The 24,823-nt window shown below is 50.8% G+C and overlaps 1 protein-coding gene and 1 long non-coding RNA gene across 3 annotated transcripts in view; one reads left to right on the forward strand and one right to left on the reverse strand.

Annotated features, from left to right (window-relative positions):
• Window positions 1-7,176: 7,176 nt before the first annotated feature.
• LOC116938249 (serine/arginine-rich splicing factor 12-like) overlaps window positions 7,177-24,823 on the reverse strand; it is a 50,029-nt gene continuing 32,382 nt past the window's right edge. Inside the window, exons 5-6 of one of the 2 annotated variants that reach the window (XM_076058972.1) lie at window positions 15,457-15,519; window positions 7,177-7,395 (exon numbers count right to left, since the gene is read on the reverse strand). In XM_076058972.1, the coding sequence (XP_075915087.1) occupies window positions 7,296-7,395; window positions 15,457-15,519 (163 nt within the window). In that variant the 3' untranslated portion in view covers window positions 7,177-7,295. The remainder of the gene's footprint in view (window positions 7,396-15,456; window positions 15,520-24,823) is intronic. The other variant, XM_076058971.1, reaches the window with a different exon arrangement.
• On the forward strand, window positions 14,168-14,814 carry LOC142908388 (uncharacterized). Its single transcript, XR_012931708.1, has 3 exons — window positions 14,168-14,219; window positions 14,308-14,395; window positions 14,584-14,814. It is a non-coding gene; the product is annotated as an uncharacterized LOC142908388 (long non-coding RNA).

The raw sequence follows: 24,823 nt of genomic DNA on the forward strand, positions 1-24,823 counted from the left end.
AGATACTTGGGCTAGGATACCAACAGACACTTGGGCTAGGATAACAACAGATACTAGGGCTAGGATAACAACAGATACTAGGGCTAGGATAACAAGAGATACTAGGGCTAGGATAACAACATATACTTTGGCTAGGATAACAACAGATACTAGGGCTAGGATAACAATAGATAATTGGGCTAGGATAACAACAGATACTAGGGCTAGGATAACAACAGATACTTGAACTAGGATAACAGATACTAGGGCTAGCATAACAACAGAGACTTGGGCTAGGATAACAACAGATACTAGGGCTAGGATAACAGATACTTGGGCTAAGATAACTACAGATACTTGGGCTAGGATAACAACAGATACTTGGGTTGGGATAACAGATAGTTGGGCTAGGATAACTACAGATAGTTGGGTTGGGTTAACAGATACTAGGGCTAGGATAACCACAGATACTTGGGCTAGGATAACAGATACTAGGGCTAGGATAACTACAGTTTCTTGGGCTAGGATAAGAGATACCTGGGTTAGGATAACAACAGACACTTGCGCTAGGATAACTACAGATACTAGGGATAGGATAACAGATACTAGGGCTCGGATTACAGATAGTTGGGCTACGATAACAACAGATACTAGGGCTAGGATACCAACAGACACTTGGGCTAGGATAACAACAGACACTTGGGCTAGGATAACAACAGATACTAGGGCTAGTATAACTACAGATACTTGGGCTAGGATAATAACAGATACCAGGTCTAGGATAACAGATACTAGGGCCAGTATAACAACAGATACTTTAGCGAGGATAACTACAGATACTAGGGCTAGGATAACAAAAGTTACTAGGGCTAGGATAACAACAGATGCTAGGGCTAGGATAACAACAGATACTAAGGCTAGGATAACAACATATACTAGGGCTAGGATAACAACAGATACTAGGGCTAGGATAACAACAGATACTTGGGCTAGGAAAACAACAGATACTAGGGCTAGGATAACAACAGATATTTGGGCTAGGAAAACAACAGATACTAGGGCTAGGATAACAACAGATACTTGGGTTAGGATAACAGATAGTTGGGCTAGGATAACACAGAGTTGGGTTAGGGTAGCAACAGATACTTGGGCTAGGATAACAGTTACTTGGGCGAGGATAACAATAGATACTAGGGCTAGGATAACAATAGATACTTGGGCTAGGATAACAGATACTTGGGCTAGGATAACAACAGATAGTTGGGCTAGTATAACAACAGATACTTGGGCTAGGATAACAGATACTAGGGTTAGGATAACTGCAGATGCTTGGGCTAGGGTAACAGATGCTAGGGCTATGATAACAACAGATACTTGGGCTAGGATAACAGATACTAGGGCTAGGATAACAGATACTAGGGCTAGGATGACAACAGATACTAGGACTAGGATAACAACAGATACTTGGGCTAGGATAACAGATACTAGGGCTAGGATAACAGATATTGGGGCTAGGATAACAACAGATACTAGGGCTAGAATAACTACAGATACTTGGGCTAGGATAACAGATACTAGGGCTAGGATAACAACAGATAGTTGGGTTAGGATAACAACAGATACTTGGGCTAGGATAACAACAGATACTAGGGCTAGGATAACAACAGATACTTGGGCTAGGATAACAACAGATACTAGGGCTAGGATAACAACGGATACTTGGGCTAGGATAACAACAGATTCTTGGGCTAGGATAACAACAGATACTAGGGCTAGGATAACAGATACTTGGGTTAGGATAACAGATACTTGAGCTAGGATAACAACAGATACTAGGGCTAGGATAACTACAGATACTTGGGCTAGGATAACAACAGATACTAGGGCTAGGATAACAACATATAGTTGGGTTAGGATAACAACAGATACTTGGGCTAGGATAACAACAGATACTTGGGCTAGGATAACAACAGATACTTGGGTTAGGATAACAACAGATACTAGGGCTAAGATAACAACAGATACTAGGGCTAGGAAAACTACAGATACTAGGGCTAGGATAACAACGGATACTTGGGCTAGTTTAACAACAGATTCTTGGGCTAGGATAACAACAGATACTAGGGCTAGGATAACAGATACTTGGGTTAGGATAACAGATACTTGAGCTAGGATAACAACAGATACTTGAGCTAGGATAACAACAGATACTACCGAAAGAACCAAGAATAATAATTGTATTGTTTTACAATAACAACGTGGTTGAGCAATAGGGAGCCATCTCTTGACCGCACCCGGGCATCGATCAGCCTCCCATTGTATCTGTATCAAAATGAAACTTCCTCCTGTACAGCCATGTAGACCGTCTCGAACTATGTGGTTGAAAAAAATCAAAAGACGTTAACCAATGTGGGAGCCAGAGGACATCCCTGTCCGCAACCCAAGGTGATGAATCACACTCACAGCCACACGGCCTTACCGGGGACCTGCCCACCATCAGGAAGGTCCTGAATGATTGTGAGCAGTCGATCACGAGAAAAAACCCAGATCCTGTGCCTAAGGAAATGTTGAATGATGGTTTCCCGGACCTTTCCCGAACAGATTCAAGGAAATGCCCCTCTTCGAGGCGGGGGACCACCAGGGCAGCCGTCCATCGTAGGGACGGTGTGGAGACCGTGCGGGGGTAGGGACAGTGCGTGGCCTAGTGGTGACGGGGGAGAATTACAGCCGGGAAGTTGGACAGTGGTCGAGAGCGAGGAGGTGGCTGGCGATGGGAGCTCGGGGCTGTCGTGGGATCGGGATGGACTCCAGAATCTGTAGTTATCCTAGCCCTAGTATCTGTAGTTATCCTAACCCTAGTATCTGTTATCCTAACCCTAGTATCTGTTATCCTAGTATCTGTTATCCTAGCCCTAATATCTGTTATCCTAGCCCTAGTATCTGTTGTTATCCTAGCCCTAGTATCTGTAGTCATCATAGCCCTAGTATCTGTTATCCTAGCCCTAGTATCTGTTATCCTAGCCCTAGTATCTTATCCTAGCCCTAGTATCTGTTGTTATCCTAGCCCAAGTATCTGTTGTTATCCTAGCCCAAGTATCTGTTGTTATCCTAGCCCTAGTATCTGTTGTTATCCTAGCCCAACTATGTTGTTATCCTAGCCCAACTATCTGAAGTTAACCAAGAATAATTGTATTGTTTTACAATAATTTTATTGTTTTATATTTTTATTATTTTATTGTTTCCCTTCTACGTGGTGGTGACTTTACCGAAAGAACCAAGAATAAAATTTTTATTGTTCTACAATAATTTAATTGTTTTATATTTTTATTATTTTATTGTTTCCCTTCTACGTGGTAACTTTAACAAAAGAACCAAGAATAATAATTTTATTGTTTTACAATAATTTTGTTTTATATTTCTATTATTTTATTGTTTCCCTTCTACGTGGTGACTTTACCGAAAGAACCAAGAATATGAATCCCAGCAGTCACGAAAGCTTTAAATCATGTTACGTATGCCGATGATTTGGTAATAGCTGCTCATTCAGACGAGGAGTTGGAGACGCTGCTGCTGAGACTGGAGCGTGCCACTAAGAGGTGGGGCCTTACCATCAGCCCCACCAAAACTAAGCACCTGCCTGGGTATTTTGTACCATCGGACACTCCACCCCCACAACTCCCAATCGGTGATGGGGCAGTTGTGGAGTGAGTGGAGAGTTTCCCAGCACCACACTCACACCCACACCCAGCACCACACTCACCCCCAGCACCACACTCACCACCCCCACCCCCTCACCCCCAGCACCACACTCACCCCCACACCCACCCCCAGCACCACACTCACCACCACCACACTCACCACCACCACACTCACCACCACCCCCACACTCACCACACACCACCACACTCACCACCACCACCACCACCACTCACCACCACCACACCCACCACCCCAACATCCACACCACCACACTCACCACCACACTCACCCCCACACCCACCACCACACTCACCACCCACAACCACACTCACCACCACACCACACCCACCACCACCACCACCACACTCACCACCACCACACTCACCACCCACAACCACACTCACCACCACACCACACTCACCACCACACCACACCCACCACCACCACACTCACCACCACCACTCACCACCACCACTCACCACCACACTCACCACCACCACCACAGACAAATCCACACTGACGAGAAGTTTTGTAAATTGGCGACATGGACCGACGGCTCTTTATTTATTTATTAATTGTTGAGCAAGTGACTCGTGCCCAGGACGTAATTTTCCCAACGCAAATATCAAAACTATCTCCGTGTTGTCTCCGTGTCCTGCCTCTGCCTGGATTCTGTCCGTCGCTGTCCCTCTGTCTAACGTCGCTTGCCCCATCAGCCATCAACCCCCCACCCACCCCTCCCCAAGAACTCAAAAAGTTAAAAAAAAACATACACAGATACAGTGGCAGGCTCAGCTACAACTCTACAGCCGCCCTCACTCAACAGCTACCACTAACACACACACACACACACACGAAAAAAATAAACCACCTAACAAACTACAGCCGCTGAAGCTTACGCCCAAGCCGGGGATGGGGTTCGTGGTCTCAGCCGCTGGCTGTGAACCCTCTCATGTGTCAGAAGCGTGGCCAGGTCGGGGTGAGCGTGCGGGCGAGGGTTATCGTGGGTGAGCGTGTGGGTGAGTGAGTGTGTGGGTGAGTGAGTGGGTGGGTGAGCGTGTGGGTGAGTGAGTGTGTGGGTGAGTGAGTGGGTGGGTGAGCGTGTGGGTGAGCGTGTGGGTGAGTGGGTGAGCGTGTGGGTGAGTGAGTCTGTGGGTGAGTGTGTGGGTGAGCGTGTGGGTGAGTGGGTGAGTGAGCGTGTGAGCGTGTGGGTGAGTGTGTGGCTGGGTGAGTGTGTGGGTGAGTGTGTGGGTGAGTGAGTGGGTGGGTGAGCGTGTGGGTGAGCGTGTGGGTGGGTGAGTGGGTGAGCGTGTGGGTGAGTGAGCGTGTGGGTGAGCGTGTGCGTGGGTGAGTGTGTGGGTGAGCGAGCGTGTGGGTGAGCGTGTGGGTGGGTGAGCGTGTGGGTGAGTGGGTGAGTGGGTGAGCATGTGGGTGGGTGAGTGGGTAAGCGTGTGGGTGAGTGAGCGTGTGGGTGAGCGTGTGCGTGGGTGAGTGTGTGGGTGAGTGGGTGAGTGGGTGAGCGTGTGGGTGGGTGAGCGTGTGGGTGAGCGTGTGGGTGAGCGTGTGGGTGAGTGTGTGGGTGAGTGAGTGGGTGGGTGAGCGTGTGGGTGAGCGTGTGGGTGGGTGAGTGGGTGAGCGTGTGGGTGAGTGAGCGTGTGGGTGAGCGTGTGCGTGGGTGAGTGTGTGGGTGAGCGAGCGTGTGGGTGAGCGTGTGGGTGGGTGAGCGTGTGGGTGAGTGGGTGAGTGGGTGAGCATGTGGGTGGGTGAGTGGGTGAGCGTGTGGGTGAGTGAGCGTGTGGGTGAGCGTGTGCGTGGGTGAGTGTGTGGGTGAGTGGGTGAGTGGGTGAGCGTGTGGGTGGGTGAGCGTGTGGGTGAGCGTGTGGGTGAGCGTGTGGGTGAGTGAGTGTGTGGGTGAGTGTGTGGGTGAGTGTGTGGGTGAGTGTGTGGGTGAGTGTGTGGGTGAGTGTGTGGGTGAGTGGGTGAGTGTGTGGGTGAGTGTGTGGGTGAGTGTGTGGGTGAGTGTGTGGGTGAGTGTGTGGGTGAGTGTGTGGGTGAGTGTGTGGGTGAGCGTGTGGGTGAGCGTGTGGGTGGGTGAGTGGGTGAGCGTGTGGGTGAGTGAGTGGGTGAGCGTGTGGGTGAGTGTGTGGGTGAGTGGGTGAGTGTGTGGGTGAGTGTGTGAGTGAGTGTGTGGGTGAGTGTGTGGGTGAGTGTGTGGGTGAGTGTGTGGGTGAGTGTGTGGGTGAGTGGGGAGTGTGTGGGTGAGTGTGTGGGTGAGTGTGTGGGTGAGTGTGTGGGTGAGTGGGTGGGTGAGTGTGTGGGTGAGTGTGTGGGTGAGTGTGTGGGTGAGTGTGTGGGTGAGTGGGTGAGTGTGTGGGTGAGTGTGTGGGTGAGTGGGTGAGTGTGTGGGTGAGTGTGTGAGTGAGTGTGTGGGTGAGTGTGTGGGTGAGTGTGTGGGTGAGTGTGTGGGTGAGTGTGTGGGTGAGTGGGGAGTGTGTGGGTGAGTGTGTGGGTGAGTGTGTGGGTGAGCGTGTGGGTGAGTGTGTGGGTGAGTGTGTGGGTGTGTGGGTGAGTGTGTGGGTGAGTGGGTGAGTGGGTGAGTGTGTGGGTGAGTGTGTGGGTGAGTGTGTGGGTGAGTGTGTGGGTGAGTGGGTGAGTGTGTGGGTGAGTGTGTGGGTGAGTGTGTGGGTGAGTGAGTGGGTGAGTGTGTGGGTGAGTGTGTGGGTGAGTGTGTGGGTGAGCGTGTGGGTGAGTGTGTGGGTGAGTGTGTGGGTGAGTGTGTGGGTGAGTGTGTGGGTGAGTGTGTGGGTGAGTGTGTGGGTGAGTGTGTGGGTGAGTGTGTGGGTGAGCGTGTGGGTGAGTGAGTGGGTGAGTGTGTGGGTGAGTGTGTGGGTGAGTGTGTGGGTGAGCGTGTGGGTGAGTGTGTGGGTGAGTGTGTGGGTGAGTGTGTGGGTGAGTGTGTGGGTGAGTGTGTGGGTGAGTGTGTGGGTGAGTGTGTGGGTGAGTGTGTGGGTGAGCGTGTGGGTGAGTGTGTGGTGAGTGAGTGAGTGAGTGTGTGGGTGAGTGAGTGAGTGAGTGGGTGAGTGTGTGGGTGAGTGTGTGGGTGAGTGTGTGGGTGAGCGTGTGGGTGAGTGTGTGGGTGAGTGTGTGGGTGAGTGGGTGAGTGTGTGGGTGAGTGTGTGGGTGAGTGAGTGTGTGGGTGAGTGAGTGAGTGGGTGAGTGTGTGGGTGAGCGTGTGGGTGAGTGTGTGGGTGAGTGTGTGGGTGAGTGTGTGGGTGAGTGTGTGGGTGAGTGTGTGGGTGAGTGTGTGGGTGAGTGAGTGAGTGAGTGGGTGAGTGAGTGTGTGAGTGAGTGGGTGAGTGAGTGTGTGGGTGAGTGAGTGAGTGGGTGAGTGGGTGGGTGAGTGAGTGAGTGAGTGTGTGGGTGAGTGAGTGAGTGGGTGAGTGAGTGGGTGAGTGAGTGAGTGAGTGTGTGGGTGAGTGTGTGGGTGAGTGAGTGGGTGAGTGGGTGAGTGTGTGGGTGAGTGTGTGGGTGAGTGTGTGGGTGAGTGGGTGAGTGTGTGGGTGAGTGTGTGGGTGAGTGTGTGGGTGAGTGTGTGGGTGAGCGTGTGGGTGAGTGTCTTAGTCACGAGGGTGAGTGCGAGGACGCTCGTGGCTGGGTGAGCGACTCTTCAGCTTGTCAAGGGACGGTGAGCGAGACTTGGAGGACGACTGCCGCTTCCTGCAGCAGCACAACAACAACAACACAGCAACATCAACACATCAACACATCACACAGCAGCACAACAACAACAACACAGCAACATCAACACATCACACATCACACAGCAGCACAACAACAACAACACAGCAACATCAACACATCAACACATCACACAGCAGCACAACAACAACAACAACACAGCAACATCAACACATCAACACATCACACAGCAGCACAACAACAACAACACAGCAACATCAACACATCACACAGCAGCACAACAACAACAACAACACAGCAACATCAACACATCACACAGCAGCACAACAACAACACAGCAACATCAACATCAACACATCACACAGCAGCACAACAACAACAACAACACAGCAACATCAACACATCAACACATCACACAGCAGCACAACAACAACAACACAGCAACATCAACACATCAACACATCACACAGCAGCACAACAACAACAACACAGCAACATCAACACATCAACACATCACACAGCAGCACAACAACAACAACAACACAGCAACATCAACACATCAACACATCACACAGCAGCACAACAACAACAACACAGCAACATCAACACATCACACAGCAGCACAACAACAACAACAACACAGCAACATCAACACATCACACAGCAGCACAACAACAACACAGCAACATCAACATCAACACATCACACAGCAGCACAACAACAACAACAACACAGCAACATCAACACATCAACACATCACACAGCAGCACAACAACAACAACACAGCAACATCAACACATCAACACATCACACAGCAGCACAACAACAACAACACAGCAACATCAACACATCAACACATCACACAGCAGCACAACAACAACAACAACACAGCAACATCAACACATCACACAGCAGCACAACAACAACAACAACACAGCAACATCAACACATCACACAGCAGCACAACAACAACAACAACACAGCAACATCAACACATCAACACATCACACAGCAGCACAACAACAACAACACAGCAACATCAACACATCACACAGCAGCACAACAACAACAACAACACAGCAACATCAACACATCAACACATCACACAGCAGCACAACAACAACAACAACAACACAGCAACATCAACACATCAACACATCACACAGCAGCACAACAACAACAACACAGCAACATCAACACATCACACAGCAGCACAACAACAACAACAACACAGCAACATCAACACATCAACACATCACACAGCAGCACAACAACAACAACACAGCAACATCAACACATCAACACATCACACAGCAGCACAACAACAACAACAACACAGCAACATCAACACATCAACACATCATACAGCAGCACAACAACAACAACAACACAGCAACATCAACACATCACACAGCAGCACAACAACAACAACAACACAGCAACATCAACACATCACACAGCAGCACAACAACAACAACAACACAGCAACACCACACATCACACAGCAGCACAACAACAACAACAACACAGCAACATCAACACATCACACATCACACAGCAGCACAACAACAACAACAACACAGCAACATCAACACATCACACAGCAGCACAACAACAACAACAACACAGCAACATCAACACATCACACAGCAGCACAACAACAACACAGCAACATCAACACATCAACACATCACACAGCAGCACAACAACAACAACAACACAGCAACATCAACACATCAACACATCACACAGCAGCACAACAACAACAACAACACAGCAACATCAACACATCAACACATCACACAGCAGCACAACAACAACAACAACACAGCAACATCAACACATCAACACATCACACAGCAGCACAACAACAACAACACAGCAACATCAACACATCAACACATCACACAGCAGCACAACAACAACAACAACACAGCAACACATCACACAGCAGCACAACAACAACAACACAGCAACATCAACACATCACACAGCAGCACAACAACAACACAGCAACATCAACATCAACACATCACACAGCAGCACAACAACAACAACAACACAGCAACATCAACACATCAACACATCACACAGCAGCACAACAACAACAACACAGCAACATCAACACATCAACACATCACACAGCAGCACAACAACAACAACACAGCAACATCAACACATCAACACATCACACAGCAGCACAACAACAACAACAACACAGCAACATCAACACATCACACAGCAGCACAACAACAACAACAACACAGCAACATCAACACATCACACAGCAGCACAACAACAACAACAACACAGCAACATCAACACATCAACACATCACACAGCAGCACAACAACAACAACACAGCAACATCAACACATCACACAGCAGCACAACAACAACAACAACACAGCAACATCAACACATCAACACATCACACAGCAGCACAACAACAACAACAACAACACAGCAACATCAACACATCAACACATCACACAGCAGCACAACAACAACAACACAGCAACATCAACACATCACACAGCAGCACAACAACAACAACAACACAGCAACATCAACACATCAACACATCACACAGCAGCACAACAACAACAACACAGCAACATCAACACATCAACACATCACACAGCAGCACAACAACAACAACAACACAGCAACATCAACACATCAACACATCATACAGCAGCACAACAACAACAACAACACAGCAACATCAACACATCACACAGCAGCACAACAACAACAACAACACAGCAACATCAACACATCACACAGCAGCACAACAACAACAACAACACAGCAACACCACACATCACACAGCAGCACAACAACAACAACAACACAGCAACATCAACACATCACACATCACACAGCAGCACAACAACAACAACAACACAGCAACATCAACACATCACACAGCAGCACAACAACAACAACAACACAGCAACATCAACACATCACACAGCAGCACAACAACAACACAGCAACATCAACACATCAACACATCACACAGCAGCACAACAACAACAACAACACAGCAACATCAACACATCAACACATCACACAGCAGCACAACAACAACAACAACACAGCAACATCAACACATCAACACATCACACAGCAGCACAACAACAACAACAACACAGCAACATCAACACATCAACACATCACACAGCAGCACAACAACAACAACACAGCAACATCAACACATCAACACATCACACAGCAGCACAACAACAACAACAACACAGCAACATCAACACATCACACATCACACAGCAGCACAACAACAACAACACACCACATTTACACACCACACATCACTCATCAACATCACATCACACACCACACATCACATCACTCAGCACCACCACATCACACATCACATCACACACCACACATCACTCATCAACATCACATCACTCAGTACCACCACACATCACTCATCAACATCACATCACACACCACACATCACATCACACATCACTCATTAACATCACATCACTCAGCACCACCACACACCACACATCACATCAACATCACATCACACATCACTCATCACATCACTCATCAACATCACACACCACATCACACACCACACATCACTCATCAACATCACATCACTCAGCACCACCACACATCAACAACACATCACACATCACATCACACACCACACATCACATCACTCAGCACCACCACATCACACATCACACACCACACATCACTCATCAACATCACATCACACATCACATCACACATCACTCATCAACATCACATCACACATCACATCACACATCACTCATCACATCACACATCACATCACTCATCAACATCACATCACACACCACACATCACATCACACATCACTCATCAACATCACATCACTCAGCACCACCACACACCACACATCACATCAACATCACATCACACATCACTCATCACATCACTCATCAACATCACACACCACATCACACACCACACATCACTCATCAACATCACATCACTCAGCACCACCACACATCAACAACACATCACACATCACATCACTCATCAACATCACACACCACACACCACTCATCACATCACACCACACACCACACATCACACACCACATCACACACCACACATCACACACCACATCACACACCACACACCACACATCACTCATCAACATCACATCACTCAGCACCACCACACATCAACAACACATCACACATCACATCACTCATCAACATCACACACCACACACCACTCATCACATCACACCACACACCACACATCACACACCACATCACACACCACACATCACACACCACATCACACACCACACACCACACATCACTCATCAACATCACATCACTCAGCACCACCACACATCAACAACACATCACATCACATCACTCACCACACATCACATCACTCATCAACATCACACATCACTCATCAACATCACTCATCAACATCACATCACACACCACACATCACATCACACATCACATCACTCATCACATCACTCATCACATCACTCATCACCACCACACATCAACATCACATCACACACCACACATCACATCACACATCACTCATCACATCACTCATCAACATCACATCACACACCACACATCACATCACACATCAACATCACATCACACACCGCACATCACATCACACATCACATCACTCATCACATCACTCATCAACATCACTCATCAACATCACATCACACACCACACATCACATCACACATCACTCATCACATCACTCATCACCACCACACACCACATCACACATTACTCACCACCACATCACACAGCACCACCACACATCACACAGCACCACATCACTCACCACCACACCACACAGCAACACCAACACATCACTCAGTACCACACACAGCACAGCACACAGCACCACATCACCACACCACACGCAGTACCGCACTTACCACCACACTCACCACACTCACCACACTCACCACCAGCCTCACCACACACACACCACACACACACCACACACACACCACACACCCCACACACAGCACACACACAGCACACAAACACCACACACACAGCACACACACACACCACACACACACCATACACACTACACACCACACACAGCACCACACACACACCACACACACCCACCACACACACACACCATACACACACACCACACACACACACACAGCACACCACACACCACACACAGCACACCACACACACACACACACAGCACCACACACACCACACACAGCACACCACACACACACACACACAGCACCACACACACCACACACACACACACCACACACTCACACACACCACACACAGCACACACAGCACCACACACACAGACACACACACCACACACACACACACAGCACCACACACACCACACACACACACACACCCCACACACACACACCACACACACAGCACACACACACACACCATACACACTACACACACACACCACACACAGCACCACACACACACACCACACACACACACCATACACACTACACACACAGCACCACACACACCACACACACCACACACACCACCACACACACACACCACCACACACAGCACCACACACACACCACCACACACACACACACCACACACACACACCACCACCAATAGTGGTGGTAGTGAGCAGGAGCAATAGTAACGGCGAGTGGTGGTGGTGAGTGGTGGTGAGCGGTGAGTGGTGGTGGTGAGTGGTGGTGGTGGTGAGGGTGGGTGGTGAGGGCGAGTGGTGAGTGGTAGTGGTGAGTGGTAGTGGTGAGGGTGAGTGGTGGTGGTGAGGGTGGGTGGTGGTGGTGAGTGGTGGTGAGTGGTAGTGGTGAGTGGTAGTGAGTGGTGGTGAGTGGTAGTGGTGAGTGGTGGTGAGTGGTAGTGGTGAGAGGTGGTGAGGGCTAGTGGTGAGTGGTGGTGAGGGTGAGTGGTGAGGGGTGGTGGTGAGTGGTAGTGGTGAGTGGTGGTGAGGGTGAGTGGTGAGGGTGAGTGGTGGTGGTGAGTGGTGGCGGTGAGTGGTAGTGGTGAGGGTGAGTGGTGAGTGGTGAGGGTGAGTAGTGGTGAGGGTGAGTGGTGAGGGTGAGTGCTAGTGGTGAGTAGTGGTGAGTGGCGAGTAGTGGTGAGTGGTGAGGGTGAGTAGTGGTGAGTGGTGAGTAGTGGTGAGTAGTGGTGAGTGCTAGTGGTGAGGGTGAGTAGTGGTGAGGGTGAGTGGTGAGGGTGAGTAGTGGTGAGGGTGAGTGATGAGTGGTGAGTGCTAGTGGTGAGTAGTGGTGAGGGTGAGTGCTAGTGGTGAGGGTGAGTGGTGAGGGTGAGTGGTGAGTAGTGGTGAGTGGTGGTGAGTGTGAGTAGTGGTGAGTGGTGAGGGTGAGTAGTGGTGAGGGTGAGTGGTGAGGGTGAGTGATGAGTGGTGAGTGATGAGTGGTGAGTAGTGGTGAGTGCTAGTGGTGAGTAGTGGTGAGGGTGAGTAGTGGTGAGTGTGAGTAGTGGTGAGGGTGAGTGGTGGTGAGTAGTGGTGAGGGTGAGTGATGAGTGGTGAGTGCTAGTGGTGAGTAGTGGTGAGTGTGAGTAGTGGTGAGTGGTGAGTAGTGGTGAGTAGTGGTGAGTAGTGGTGAGGGTGAGTAGTGGTGAGTAGTGGTGAGTAGTGGTGAGGGTGAGTAGTGGTGAGTGGTGAGTAGTGGTGAGGGTGAGTGCTAGTGGTGAGGGTGAATAGTGGTGAGTGCTAGTGGTGAGTAGTGGTGAGTAGTGGTGAGGGCGAGTAGTGGTGAGTAGTGGTGAGGGTGAGTGATGAGTGGTGAGTAGTGGTGAGTAGTGGTGAGGGTGAGTGATGAGTGGTGAGTGCTAGTGGTGAGTGATGAGTGGTGAGTGCTAGTGGTGAGCAGTGGTGAGTGATGAGTGGTGAGTGCTAGTGGTGAGTAGTGGTGAGGGTGAGTGCTAGTGGTGAGTGGTGAGTAGTGGTGAGTGCTAGTGGTGAGTAGTGGTGAGTAGTGGTGAGTGGTGAGTAGTGGTGAGGGTGAGTGGTGAGTAGTGGTGAGTAGTGGTGAGGGTGAGTGGTGAGTAGTGGTGAGTAGTGGTGAGTAGTGGTGAGGGTGAGTGCTAGTGGTGAGGGTGAGTGCTAGTGGTGAGTAGTGGTGAGTAGTGGTGAGTAGTGGTGAGTAGTGGTGAGGGTGAGTGGTGAGTAGTGGTGAGTAGTGGTGAGGGTGAGTAGTGGTGAGGGTGAGTGGTGAGTAGTGGTGAGTAGTGGTGAGGGTGAGTGGTGAGTAGTGGTGAGTAGTGGTGAGTAGTGGTGAGGGTGAGTAGTGGTGAGTAGTGGTGATTAGTGGTGAGGGTGAGTGCTAGTGGTGAGTAGTGGTGAGTAGTGGTGAGGGTGAGTGATGAGTGGTGAGTGCTAGTGGTGAGTGATGAGTGGTGAGTAGTGGTGAGTGCTAGTGGTGAGTAGTGGTGAGTAGTGGTGAGGGTGAGTGCTAGTGGTGAGTAGTGGTGAGTAGTGGTGAGTGCTAGTGGTGAGGGTGAGTAGTGGTGAGTAGTGGTGAGTAGTGGTGAGGGTGAGGGTGAGTGGTGAGTAGTGGTGAGTGGTGGTGAGGGTGAGTGCTAGTGGTGAGTAGTGGTGAGGGTGAGTGGTGAGTAGTGGTGAGTGGTGAGTAGTGGTGAGGGTGAGTAGTGGTGAGGGTGAGGGTGAGTGGTGAGTAGTGGTGAGTAGTGGTGAGGGTGAGTGCTAGTGGTGAGTAGTGGTGAGGGTGAGTAGTGGTGAGGGTGAGGGTGAGTGGTGAGTAGTGGTGAGTAGTGGTGAGGGTGAGTGCTAGTGGTGAGTAGTGGTGAGTGCTAGTGGTGAGTAGTGGTGAGTGCTAGTGGTGAGTAGTGGTGAGGGTGAGTGCTAGTGGTGAGTGGTGAGGGTGAGTGCTAGTGGTGAGTAGTGGTGAGGGTGAGTAGTGGTGAGGGTGAGTGATGAGTGGTGAGTAGTGGTGAGTAGTGGTGAGTGCTAGTGGTGAGTAGTGGTGAGGGTGAGTGCTAGTGGTGAGTAGTGGTGAGGGTGAGTGCTAGCTACTTGTTGTCGGGCGAGCGGCTGCCACTCTCTCTCCGTTTCTTGGGAGTCTCACTGCGAGATTTCCTACAGACACAGCAGCCACCATAACAGCGTGTCACTGTAACAGCGTGTCACTGTATCAGCGTGTCACTGTAACAGCGTGTCACTGTAACAGCGTGTCACTGTAACAGCGTGTCACTGTAACAGCGTGTCACTGTAACAGCGTGTCACTGTAACAGCGTGTCACTGTGTCACTGTAACAGCGTGTCACTGTATCAGCGTGTCACTGTAACAGCGTGTCACTGTATCAGCGTGTCACTGTAACAGCGTGTCACTGTAACAGCGTGTCACTGTAACAGCGTGTCACTGTAACAGCGTGTCACTGTAACAGCGTGTCACTGTGTCACTGTAACAGCGTGTCACTGTATCAGCGTGTCACTGTAACAGCGTGTCACTGTGTCACTGTAACAGCGTGTCACTGTAACAGCGTGTCACTGTAACAGCGTGTCACTGTAACAGCGTGTCACTGTAACAGCGTGTCACTGTAACAGCGTGTCACTGTAACAGCGTGTCACTGTGTCACTGTAACAGCGTGTCACTGTATCAGCGTGTCACTGTAACAGCGTGTCACTGTGTCACTGTAACAGCGTGTCACTGTAACAGCGTGTCACTGTAACAGCGTGTCACTGTAACAGCGTGTCACTGTAACAGCGTGTCACTGTAACAGCGTGTCACTGTAACAGCGTGTCACTGTAACAGCGTGTCACTGTGTCACTGTAACAGCGTGTCACTGTATCAGCGTGTCACTGTAACACCGTGTCACTGTGTCACTGTAACAGCGTGTCACTGTAACAGCGTGTCACTGTAACAGCGTGTCACTGTAACAGCGTGTCACTGTAACAGCGTGTCACTGTGTCACTGTAACAGCGTGTCACTGTATCAGCGTGTCACTGTAACAGCGTGTCACTGTGTCACTGTAACAGCGTGTCACTGTAACAGCGTGTCACTGTAACAGCGTGTCACTGTAACAGCGTGTCACTGTGTCACTGTAACAGCATGTCACTGTAACAGCGTGTCACTGTAACAGCGTGTCACTGTAACAGCGTGTCACTGTGTCACTGTAACAGCGTGTCACTGTATCAGCGTGTCACTGTAACAGCGTGTCACTGTGTCACTGTAACAGCGTGTCACTGTAACAGCGTGTCACTGTAACAGCATGTCACCATAACAGCGTGTCACTGTATCACTGTATCAGCGTGTCACTGTAACAGCGTGTCACTGCATCAGCGTGTCACTGTATCAGCGTGTCACTGTATCAGCGTGTCACTGTATCAGCGTGTCACTGTAACAGCGTGTCACTGTATCAGCGTGTCACTGTAACAGTGTCACTGTATCACTGTAACAGCGTGCCACTGTAACAGCATGTCACTGTCACTGTAACAGCGTGTCACTGTAACAGCGTGTCACTGTCACTGTGTCACTGTAACAGCGTGTCACTGTGTCACTGTAACAGCGTGTCACTGTAACAGCGTGTCACTGTGTCACTGTAACAGCGTGTCACTGTAACAGCATGTCACTGTATCACTGTAACAGCGTGTCACTGTGACAGCGTGTCACTGTAACAGCGTGTCACTGCAACAGCGTGTCACTGTATCACTGTAACAGCGTGTCACTGTAACAGCGTGTCACTGTAACAGCGTGTCACTGTAACAGCGTGTCACTGTGTCACTGTAACAGCGTGTCACTGTCACTGTAACAGCGTGTCACTGTAACAGTGTGTCACTGTAACAGCGTGTCACTGTGTCACTGTAACAGCGTGTCACTGTGTCACTGTAACAGCATGTCACTGTGTTATTGTAACAGCGTGTCACTGTAACAGCGTGTCACTGCAACAGCGTGTCACTGTCACTGTAACAGCGTGTCACTGTCACTGTAACAGCGTGTCACTGTAACAGCGTGTCACTGTCACTGTAACAGCGTGTCACTGTGTCACTGTAACACCGTGTCACTGTGTCACTGTAACACCGTGTCACTGTGTTATTGTAACAGCGTGTCAATGTAACAGCGTGTCACTGTAACAGCGTGTCACTGTGTCACTGTAACAGCGTGTCACTGTAACAGCATGTCACTGTAACAGCGTGTCACTGTAACAGCGTGTCACTGTGTCACTGTAACAGCGTGTCACTGTCACTGTAACAGCGTGTGACTGTAACAGCGTGTCACTGTAACAGCGTGTCACTGTAACAGCGTGTCACTGTAACAGCGTGTCACTGTGTCACTGTAACAGCGTGTCACTGTAACAGCGTGTCACTGTAACAGCGTGTCACTGTGTCACTGTAACAGCGTGTCACTGTAACAGCGTGTCACTGTAACAGCGTGTCACTGTAACAGCGTGTCACTGTAACAGCGTGTCACTGTGTCACTGTAACAGCGTGTCACTGTAACAGTGTGTCACTGTAACAGCGTGTCACTGTGTCACTGTAACAGCGTGTCACTGTGTCACTGTAACAGCGTGTCACTGTGTCACTGTAACAGCGTGTCAATGTAACAGCGTGTCACTGTGTCACTGTAACAGCGTGTCACTGTAACAGCGTGTCACTGTGCCACTGTAACAGCATGTCACTGTATCAGCGTGTCACTGTATCAGCGTGTCACTGTGTCAGCGTGCCACTGTGTCACTGTAACAGCGTGTCACTGTAACAGGGTGTCACTGTATCAGCGTGTCACTGTAACAGCGTGTCACTGTAACAGCGTGTCACTGTATCACTGTAACAGCGTGCCACTGTAACAGCGTGTCACTGTCACTGTAACAGCGTGTCACTGTAACAGCGTGTCACTGTGTCACTGTAACAGCGTGTCACTGTAACAGCATGTCACTGTATCAGCGTGTCACTGTGTCAGCGTGTCACTTTGTCACTGTAACAGCGTGTCACTGTAACAGGGTGTCACTTTATCAGCGTGTCACTGTAACAGTGTCACTGTATCACTGTAACAGCGTGCCACTGTAACAGCGTGTCACTGTCACTGTAACAGCGTGTCACTGTAACAGCGTGTCACTGTAACAGCGTGTCACTGTATCACTGTAACAGCGTGTCACTGTAACAGCGTGTCACTGTGTCACTGTAACAGCGTGTCACTGTAACAGCGTGTCACTGTGTCACTGTAACACCCTGTCACTGTGTCACTGTAACAGAGTGTCACTGTGTCACTGTAACACTGTCAACTGTGTCACTGTAACAGCGTGTCACTGTAACAGCGTGTCACTGTAACAGCGTGTCACTGTAACAGCGTGTCACTGTGTCACTGTAACAGCGTGTCACTGTAACAGCGTGTCACTGTGTCACTGTAACAGCGTGTCACTGTAACAGCGTGTCACTGTAACAGCGTGTCACTGTAACAGCGTGTCACTGTGTCACTGTAACAGCGTGTCACTGTAACAGCGTGTCACTGTGTCACTGTAACAGCGTGTCACTGTAACAGCGTGTCACTGTGTCACTGTAACAGCGTGTCAATGTAACAGCGTGTCACTGTATCACTGTAACAGCGTGTCACTGTAACAGCGTGTCACTGTAACAGCGTGTCACTGTATCACTGTAACAGCGTGTCACTGTAACAGCATGTCACTGTATCAGCGTGTCACTGTGTCAGCGTGTCACTGTGTCACTGTAACAGCGTGTCACTGTGTCACTGTAACAGCGTGTCACTGTAACAGCGTGTCACTGTGTCACTGTAACAGCGTGTCACTGTAACAGCGTGTCACTGTAACAGCGTGTCACTGTAACAGCGTGTCACTGTAACAGCGTGTCACTGTGTCACTAACAGCGTGTCACTGTGTCACTGTAACAGCGTGTCACTGTAACAGCGTGTCACTGTGTCACTGTAACAGCGTGTCAATGTAACAGCGTGTCACTGTATCACTGTAACAGCGTGTCACTGTAACAGCGTGTCACTGTAACAGCGTGTCACTGTAACAGCGTGTCACTGTATCACTGTAACAGCGTGTCACTGTAACAGCGTGTCACTGCAACAGCGTGTCACTGTATCACTGTAACAGCGTGTCACTGTCACTGTAACAGCGTGTCACTGTAACAGCGTGTCACTGTAACAGCGTGTCACTGTATCACTGTAACAGCGTGTCACTGTAACAGCGTGTCACTGTAACAGCGTGTCACTGTATCACTGTAACAGCGTGTCACTGTAACAGCGTGTCACTGCAACAGCGTGTCACTGTATCACTGTAACAGCGTGTCACTGTCACAGCGTGTCACTGTAACAGCGTGTCACTGTCACTGTAACAGCGTGTCACTGTGTCACTGTAACACCGTGTCACTGTGTTATTGTAACAGCGTGTCAATGTAACAGCGTGTCACTGTAACAGCGTGTCACTGTGTCACTGTAACAGCGTGTCACTGTATCACTGTAACAGCGTGTCACTGTATCACTGTAACAGCGTGTCACTGTCACTGTAACAGCGTGTCACTGTAACAGCGTGTCACTGTAACAGCGTGTCACTGTCACTGTAACAGCGTGTCACTGTGTCACTGTAACACCGTGTCACTGTGTTATTGTAACAGCGTGTCAATGTAACAGCGTGTCACTGTAACAGCGTGTCACTGTGTCACTGTAACAGCGTGTCACTGTATCACTGTAACAGCGTGTCACTGTAACAGCGTGCCACTGTAACAGCGTGTCACTGTAACACTAACACCGTGTCACTGTAACACCGTGCGTGTCATCGTGCGTGTCACCGAGCGTGTCACCGTAACACCGTGCAATTGTCACCGTAACACCGTGCGTGTACCGTGTCACCTGATCACCGTGCGTGTCACCGTAACACCACATCACCGTGCATGTCACGTGTCACCGTGTGTCACCGTGCGTGTCACCGTAACACCGTGTCACTGTAACACCGTGCGTGTCACCGTGCGTGTCACCTTGTCACCGTGCATGTCACGTGTCACCGTGTGTGTCACCGTGTGTGTCACCGTGTGTGTCACCGTGCGTGTCACCGTGCCACCATGCATGTCACCGTGCGTGTCACTGTGCGTGTCACCGCGTCACCGTGTGTGTGTCACCTGTGTGGTGTGTGTGAGTGTGTGAGTGTGTGTGTGTCACCTGTGTGTGTGTGTGAGTGTGTGTGTGTGAGTGTGTGTCACCTGCGTGGTGTGTGTGAGTGTGTGTGAGTGTGTGTGTGTCACCTGTGTGTGTGTGTGAGTGTGTGTGTGTGTCACCTGTTTGTGTGTGTGCGAGTGTGTGGAGATTGAATCTCTACCCTCGGGGCTCCGCCAGACACAACGAAAAGCCACTGCGGGTGGCCACGTGGAATGTTCGAACGCTCACTGCAGAGGAGAGGCTGCCACTCCTCTGTCGGGAGCTGGACCGGTACCGCCTGGATCTCTGCGGCATTCAGGAGGTCCGGTGGACCGGCTCTGGCTCCTGCCACCATGAGGGGTGGACAGTCCTCTACTCGGGGCAGCAGACTGCCAAACATCAGGGTGTGGGTCTTCTTTTGAACAAAAGAATGAAGAGGGCGTGGGAGCGTGGCGGTGAGGTGTGGGAAGCTGTAAGCCCCAGGCTACTTTGGGCTCGCCTTCCCATCAACCGGAGGCGAGGAGTGGTGGTCGTGGTTACTTATGCCCCCACCGAAGACGAACATCCGTGGAGGGATGCAGGCAAAGCCGATGAGTCAGATGCCTTCTATGACCTCCTGTCACAGGTGCTGGCTAAAGTGGCCCCTCGGGATAGAGTCATCAGGTTGGGTGACTTCAATGCCCGAGTTGGTCATGATACTGGCACCTGGAGTGATTGGACGGCATGGGCCAGATCAGCTCAATAACAACGGTAGGAGGCTGCTAGATTTTTGTGCAGCCCATGGGCTTGTAATTACCAACACGCTGTTCCGGCATCGGCACATCCACACAACATCATGGATGCATGCCGGGTCCAAGCAAGAACATCTGCTGGACTACATAGTGACGGACCAGCGGATGCGAGCCCATGTCCTTGACAACAGGACCTACCGTGGAGCTGATCTGCCCTCTGACCATCGACTTGTCATCTGTAAGATGCGCCTGCCATTCTTCCACTCCAGTGGTGGGTGTACACCCAGGACCCCATTCCAACCTAAAGTGGCCTGGTCTCAGTTATCTGATGAAAGTTGCAAACGAGAATTTCATCATCGCCTGCGACTGGGGTTGGCATCGTCCCCCACTCCTCCTGATGTCGAGGGTAAATGGGCGAGGTTTAGACCTGTGATTCATGCAGCTGCAATGGCTGCTTTGGGTACGCGGTCCAGACCTCCCCAGAGACCCTGGCTGACAGAGGAGGTGTTCAGGATGGTTGAGAAAAAGCGACAGGCCCACTGCCATCGGCTACAGAATCCCACGTCAGAGAATGAGGAGGCTTACTGCAGCCATCGCTCGGAGGTTCGGAGAGCCGTGAGGCGCTGCAAGGATGGGTGGTGGTCGCGGGTTGCTGAGATGGAGTCTGCCTCAGTGGCCCGCGATCACAAATCTCTATATAACTCCATCAAAAAAGTAATCTGCAGCGCCACACCTATTACCATCATTAGGGGAAAAAACGTTGATCCAATCTCCGACCCCCAGGAACAGGTTTGCAGATTTGCTGAGCATTTCTGTGATGTCCCGGGGGAGGGGAAATCCCTCAGCCAGGAAACATCGTGGCACAAAGTGAGGATGACCCTGCTGAGGCTGCGGTGCCTCAAATATTGGAAGAAGTCACCCCCTGTGAGTGGCTGGCTGAAGTGCCATCTGTTGAGGAAGTACTGAAGGCGATCCGGAGTCTGAGACCAGGAAAGGCAGCGGGTAGAGATGATCTCCCAAGCGAAATGCTGAGGGAGGGTGGAGTTTGTGCACAGACTGCCCTATATGACATCATAACAACAGTCTGGACCACTGGATGGGTTCCGCAGGATTGGACGGATGCCCTGGTGGGACCGCACAGACTAACAACTACAGAGGCATCTCACTCCTCAGTGTGCAGGAAAGGTCCTGGCAAGGATTATTCAACATCGCCTTGCCAGGCACACTGAGGAGAGGCTTGCGGAGCCCCAATGCGGTTTCAGGAAAGGGCGGTCCTGCACAGATGCCATATTTTCTGTCCGTCTGCAACAGCAGAGGTGTAGGGAATTCCAGCAAGACCTACATCTCTGCTTCATTGACCTGGTCAAGGCCTATGATACCATCAATAGGCTTGGGCTCTGGGTTGTTCTTCGTGCTTTTGGAGTACCTGACCCTCTGCTCACGATCATTAAGGACCTTCATGATGGTGAGCGGGCCCGGGTAAAACTACGTGGCCGGGAGTCCGAGCCTTTCCCTGTACACCTTGGGGTGCGACAGGGATGTCCTCTGGCTCCCACATTATTTAACATCTATTTCGACCACGTAGTTCGTGAAGCCTTCAATAGCTGTACCGGGGGAATCTCCATATGGTACACATATAATGGGAGGCTGATCGATGCCCGGGTGCGGTCAAGGGATGGCTCCCTATTGCTCAACCATGTTACGTATGCCGATGATTTCGTAATAGCTGCTCGTTCAGAGGAGGAGTTGGAGACGCTGCTGCTGAGACTGGAGCGTGCCACTAAGAGATGGGGCCTTACCATAAGCCCCACCAAAACTAAGCACCTTCCTGGGTATTTTGTACCATCGGACACTCCACCCCCACATCTCCCAATCGGTGATGGGGCAGTTGTGGAGAGAGTGGAGAGTTTCCCATACCTTGGCAGTGTGCTTATGACCGGCTCCAGTTTAACAGCAGAGGTCTCACTCCGAATCAGTCGAGCGGCAATATCTTTTCATCGGTTGCGTAACGCTGTGTGGAAGCTACCTGGTCTGTCGCTCCGCACTAAGCTTCAGTTCTTCTCGGCCACGGTCATTCCCTCCCTTCTCTACGCTTGCGAAACGTGGACCCCCCTAATGGAACGTCTTCGCCGGTTAGAAACATTTAGGCTGGCCTGCCTACGATCCATCCTGGGTTTAACCAGACTGGATTGTGTGAGCTCAAAAATCCTTGAAAGATCTGGGCAAGGTTCCATCGGTGAGCTCCTCCGGCGGGGAAGGCTGCGATGGCTGGGTCATGTCGCCCGCATGCCCAGCCACCGCATGCCGAAACAGCTTTTGTTCGGCCGGATTGAGGGGGCTAAGCGGGCGCGGCACGGGCTAGAGAAGAGAAGGAGTGATGTGGTACAGGAGGACGTGGAGCTGAGTGGACTTGCCGATGACCGGTACCAGCGGTGTCAAGATCGGCCTCTGTGGAGGAGGCTCGTGAAGGATGCTACTGGGCAGTTGAAGGCAGTCGCCCTCCAACAACAACGGAGGGCGGAGGAGCGACGCTCAGAACAACGAGTGGAGCGCCGGGTGGCTAAAGCACAGCAGGTTGGCACAGTAGGGGGCACAGGTGGTGCATCAGCCAGTGATCTCAGTCAGTCGACCCGTGGCACCTGGGTCTTCCCCGTGACCTCCTGCCAGCGGGCGTTCGACACTTCACGTGGCCTCAGGGTGCACATAGCCTGGCACAAGCGTCGTGGTGACGTCACCGCCACTTAGTGGTGAATGGCGGTTGTTGTTGTGTATGTGTGTATGTATGTATGTGTGTATGTATGAGTGTGTATGTGTATGAGTGTGTGTGTGTGAGTGTCCGGCAAAACAACCCCCTACCTCCACGCGGTGCCGGACGGGCAACTCTGTCGTGGACAGTGCTGTGGGGGGAGATCCAATTTTGATTGGCTCCTCCCCTCATGGCATATGTGTCCACCACAGGGGCTAAACGGGGGCTCTGGACGGGTGCGAGGGGCTGGTAACCCCTCCACCTTCAATTAATTACCACGAAACCACGAATGAAACTGAAATATGTAACTAAAAAGCTTGTGCCGGAGGCCCCGGGGGGCCAGGCGTCTATGACGTCTCCTGGCCAAACCCCAATTGGCGGAGCCAGGAGATTGAATACCTACCCTCGGGGCTACTCCAGAAACAACGAAAAGCCACTACGGGTGGCCACGTGGAATGTTCGAACGCTCACTGCAGAGGAGAGGCTGCCACTCCTCTGTCGGGAGCTGGACCGGTACCGCCTGGATCTCTGTGGCATTCAGGAGGTCCGGTGGACCGGCTCTGGCTCCTGCCACCTTGAGGGGTGGACAGTCCTCTACTCGGGGCAGCAGACTGCTAAACAACAGGGTGTGGGTCTTCTTTTGAACAAAAGAATGAAGGGGGCGTGGGAGCGTGGCGGTGAGGTGTGGGAAGCTGTAAGCCCCAGGCTACTTTGGGCTCGCCTTCCCATCAACCGGAGGCGAGGAATGGTGGTCGTGGTTACATATACCCCCACCGAAGATGAACATCCGTGGAGGGATGCAGGCAAAGCCGATGACTCA

Source organism: Petromyzon marinus (genome assembly GCF_048934315.1).
Source record: "Petromyzon marinus isolate PM22_M1 ecotype Great Lakes invasive population chromosome 83 unlocalized genomic scaffold, UKy_Petmar_22M1.pri1.0 chr83_unloc.2, whole genome shotgun sequence".
Taxonomy (NCBI): domain Eukaryota; kingdom Metazoa; phylum Chordata; class Hyperoartia; order Petromyzontiformes; family Petromyzontidae; genus Petromyzon; species Petromyzon marinus.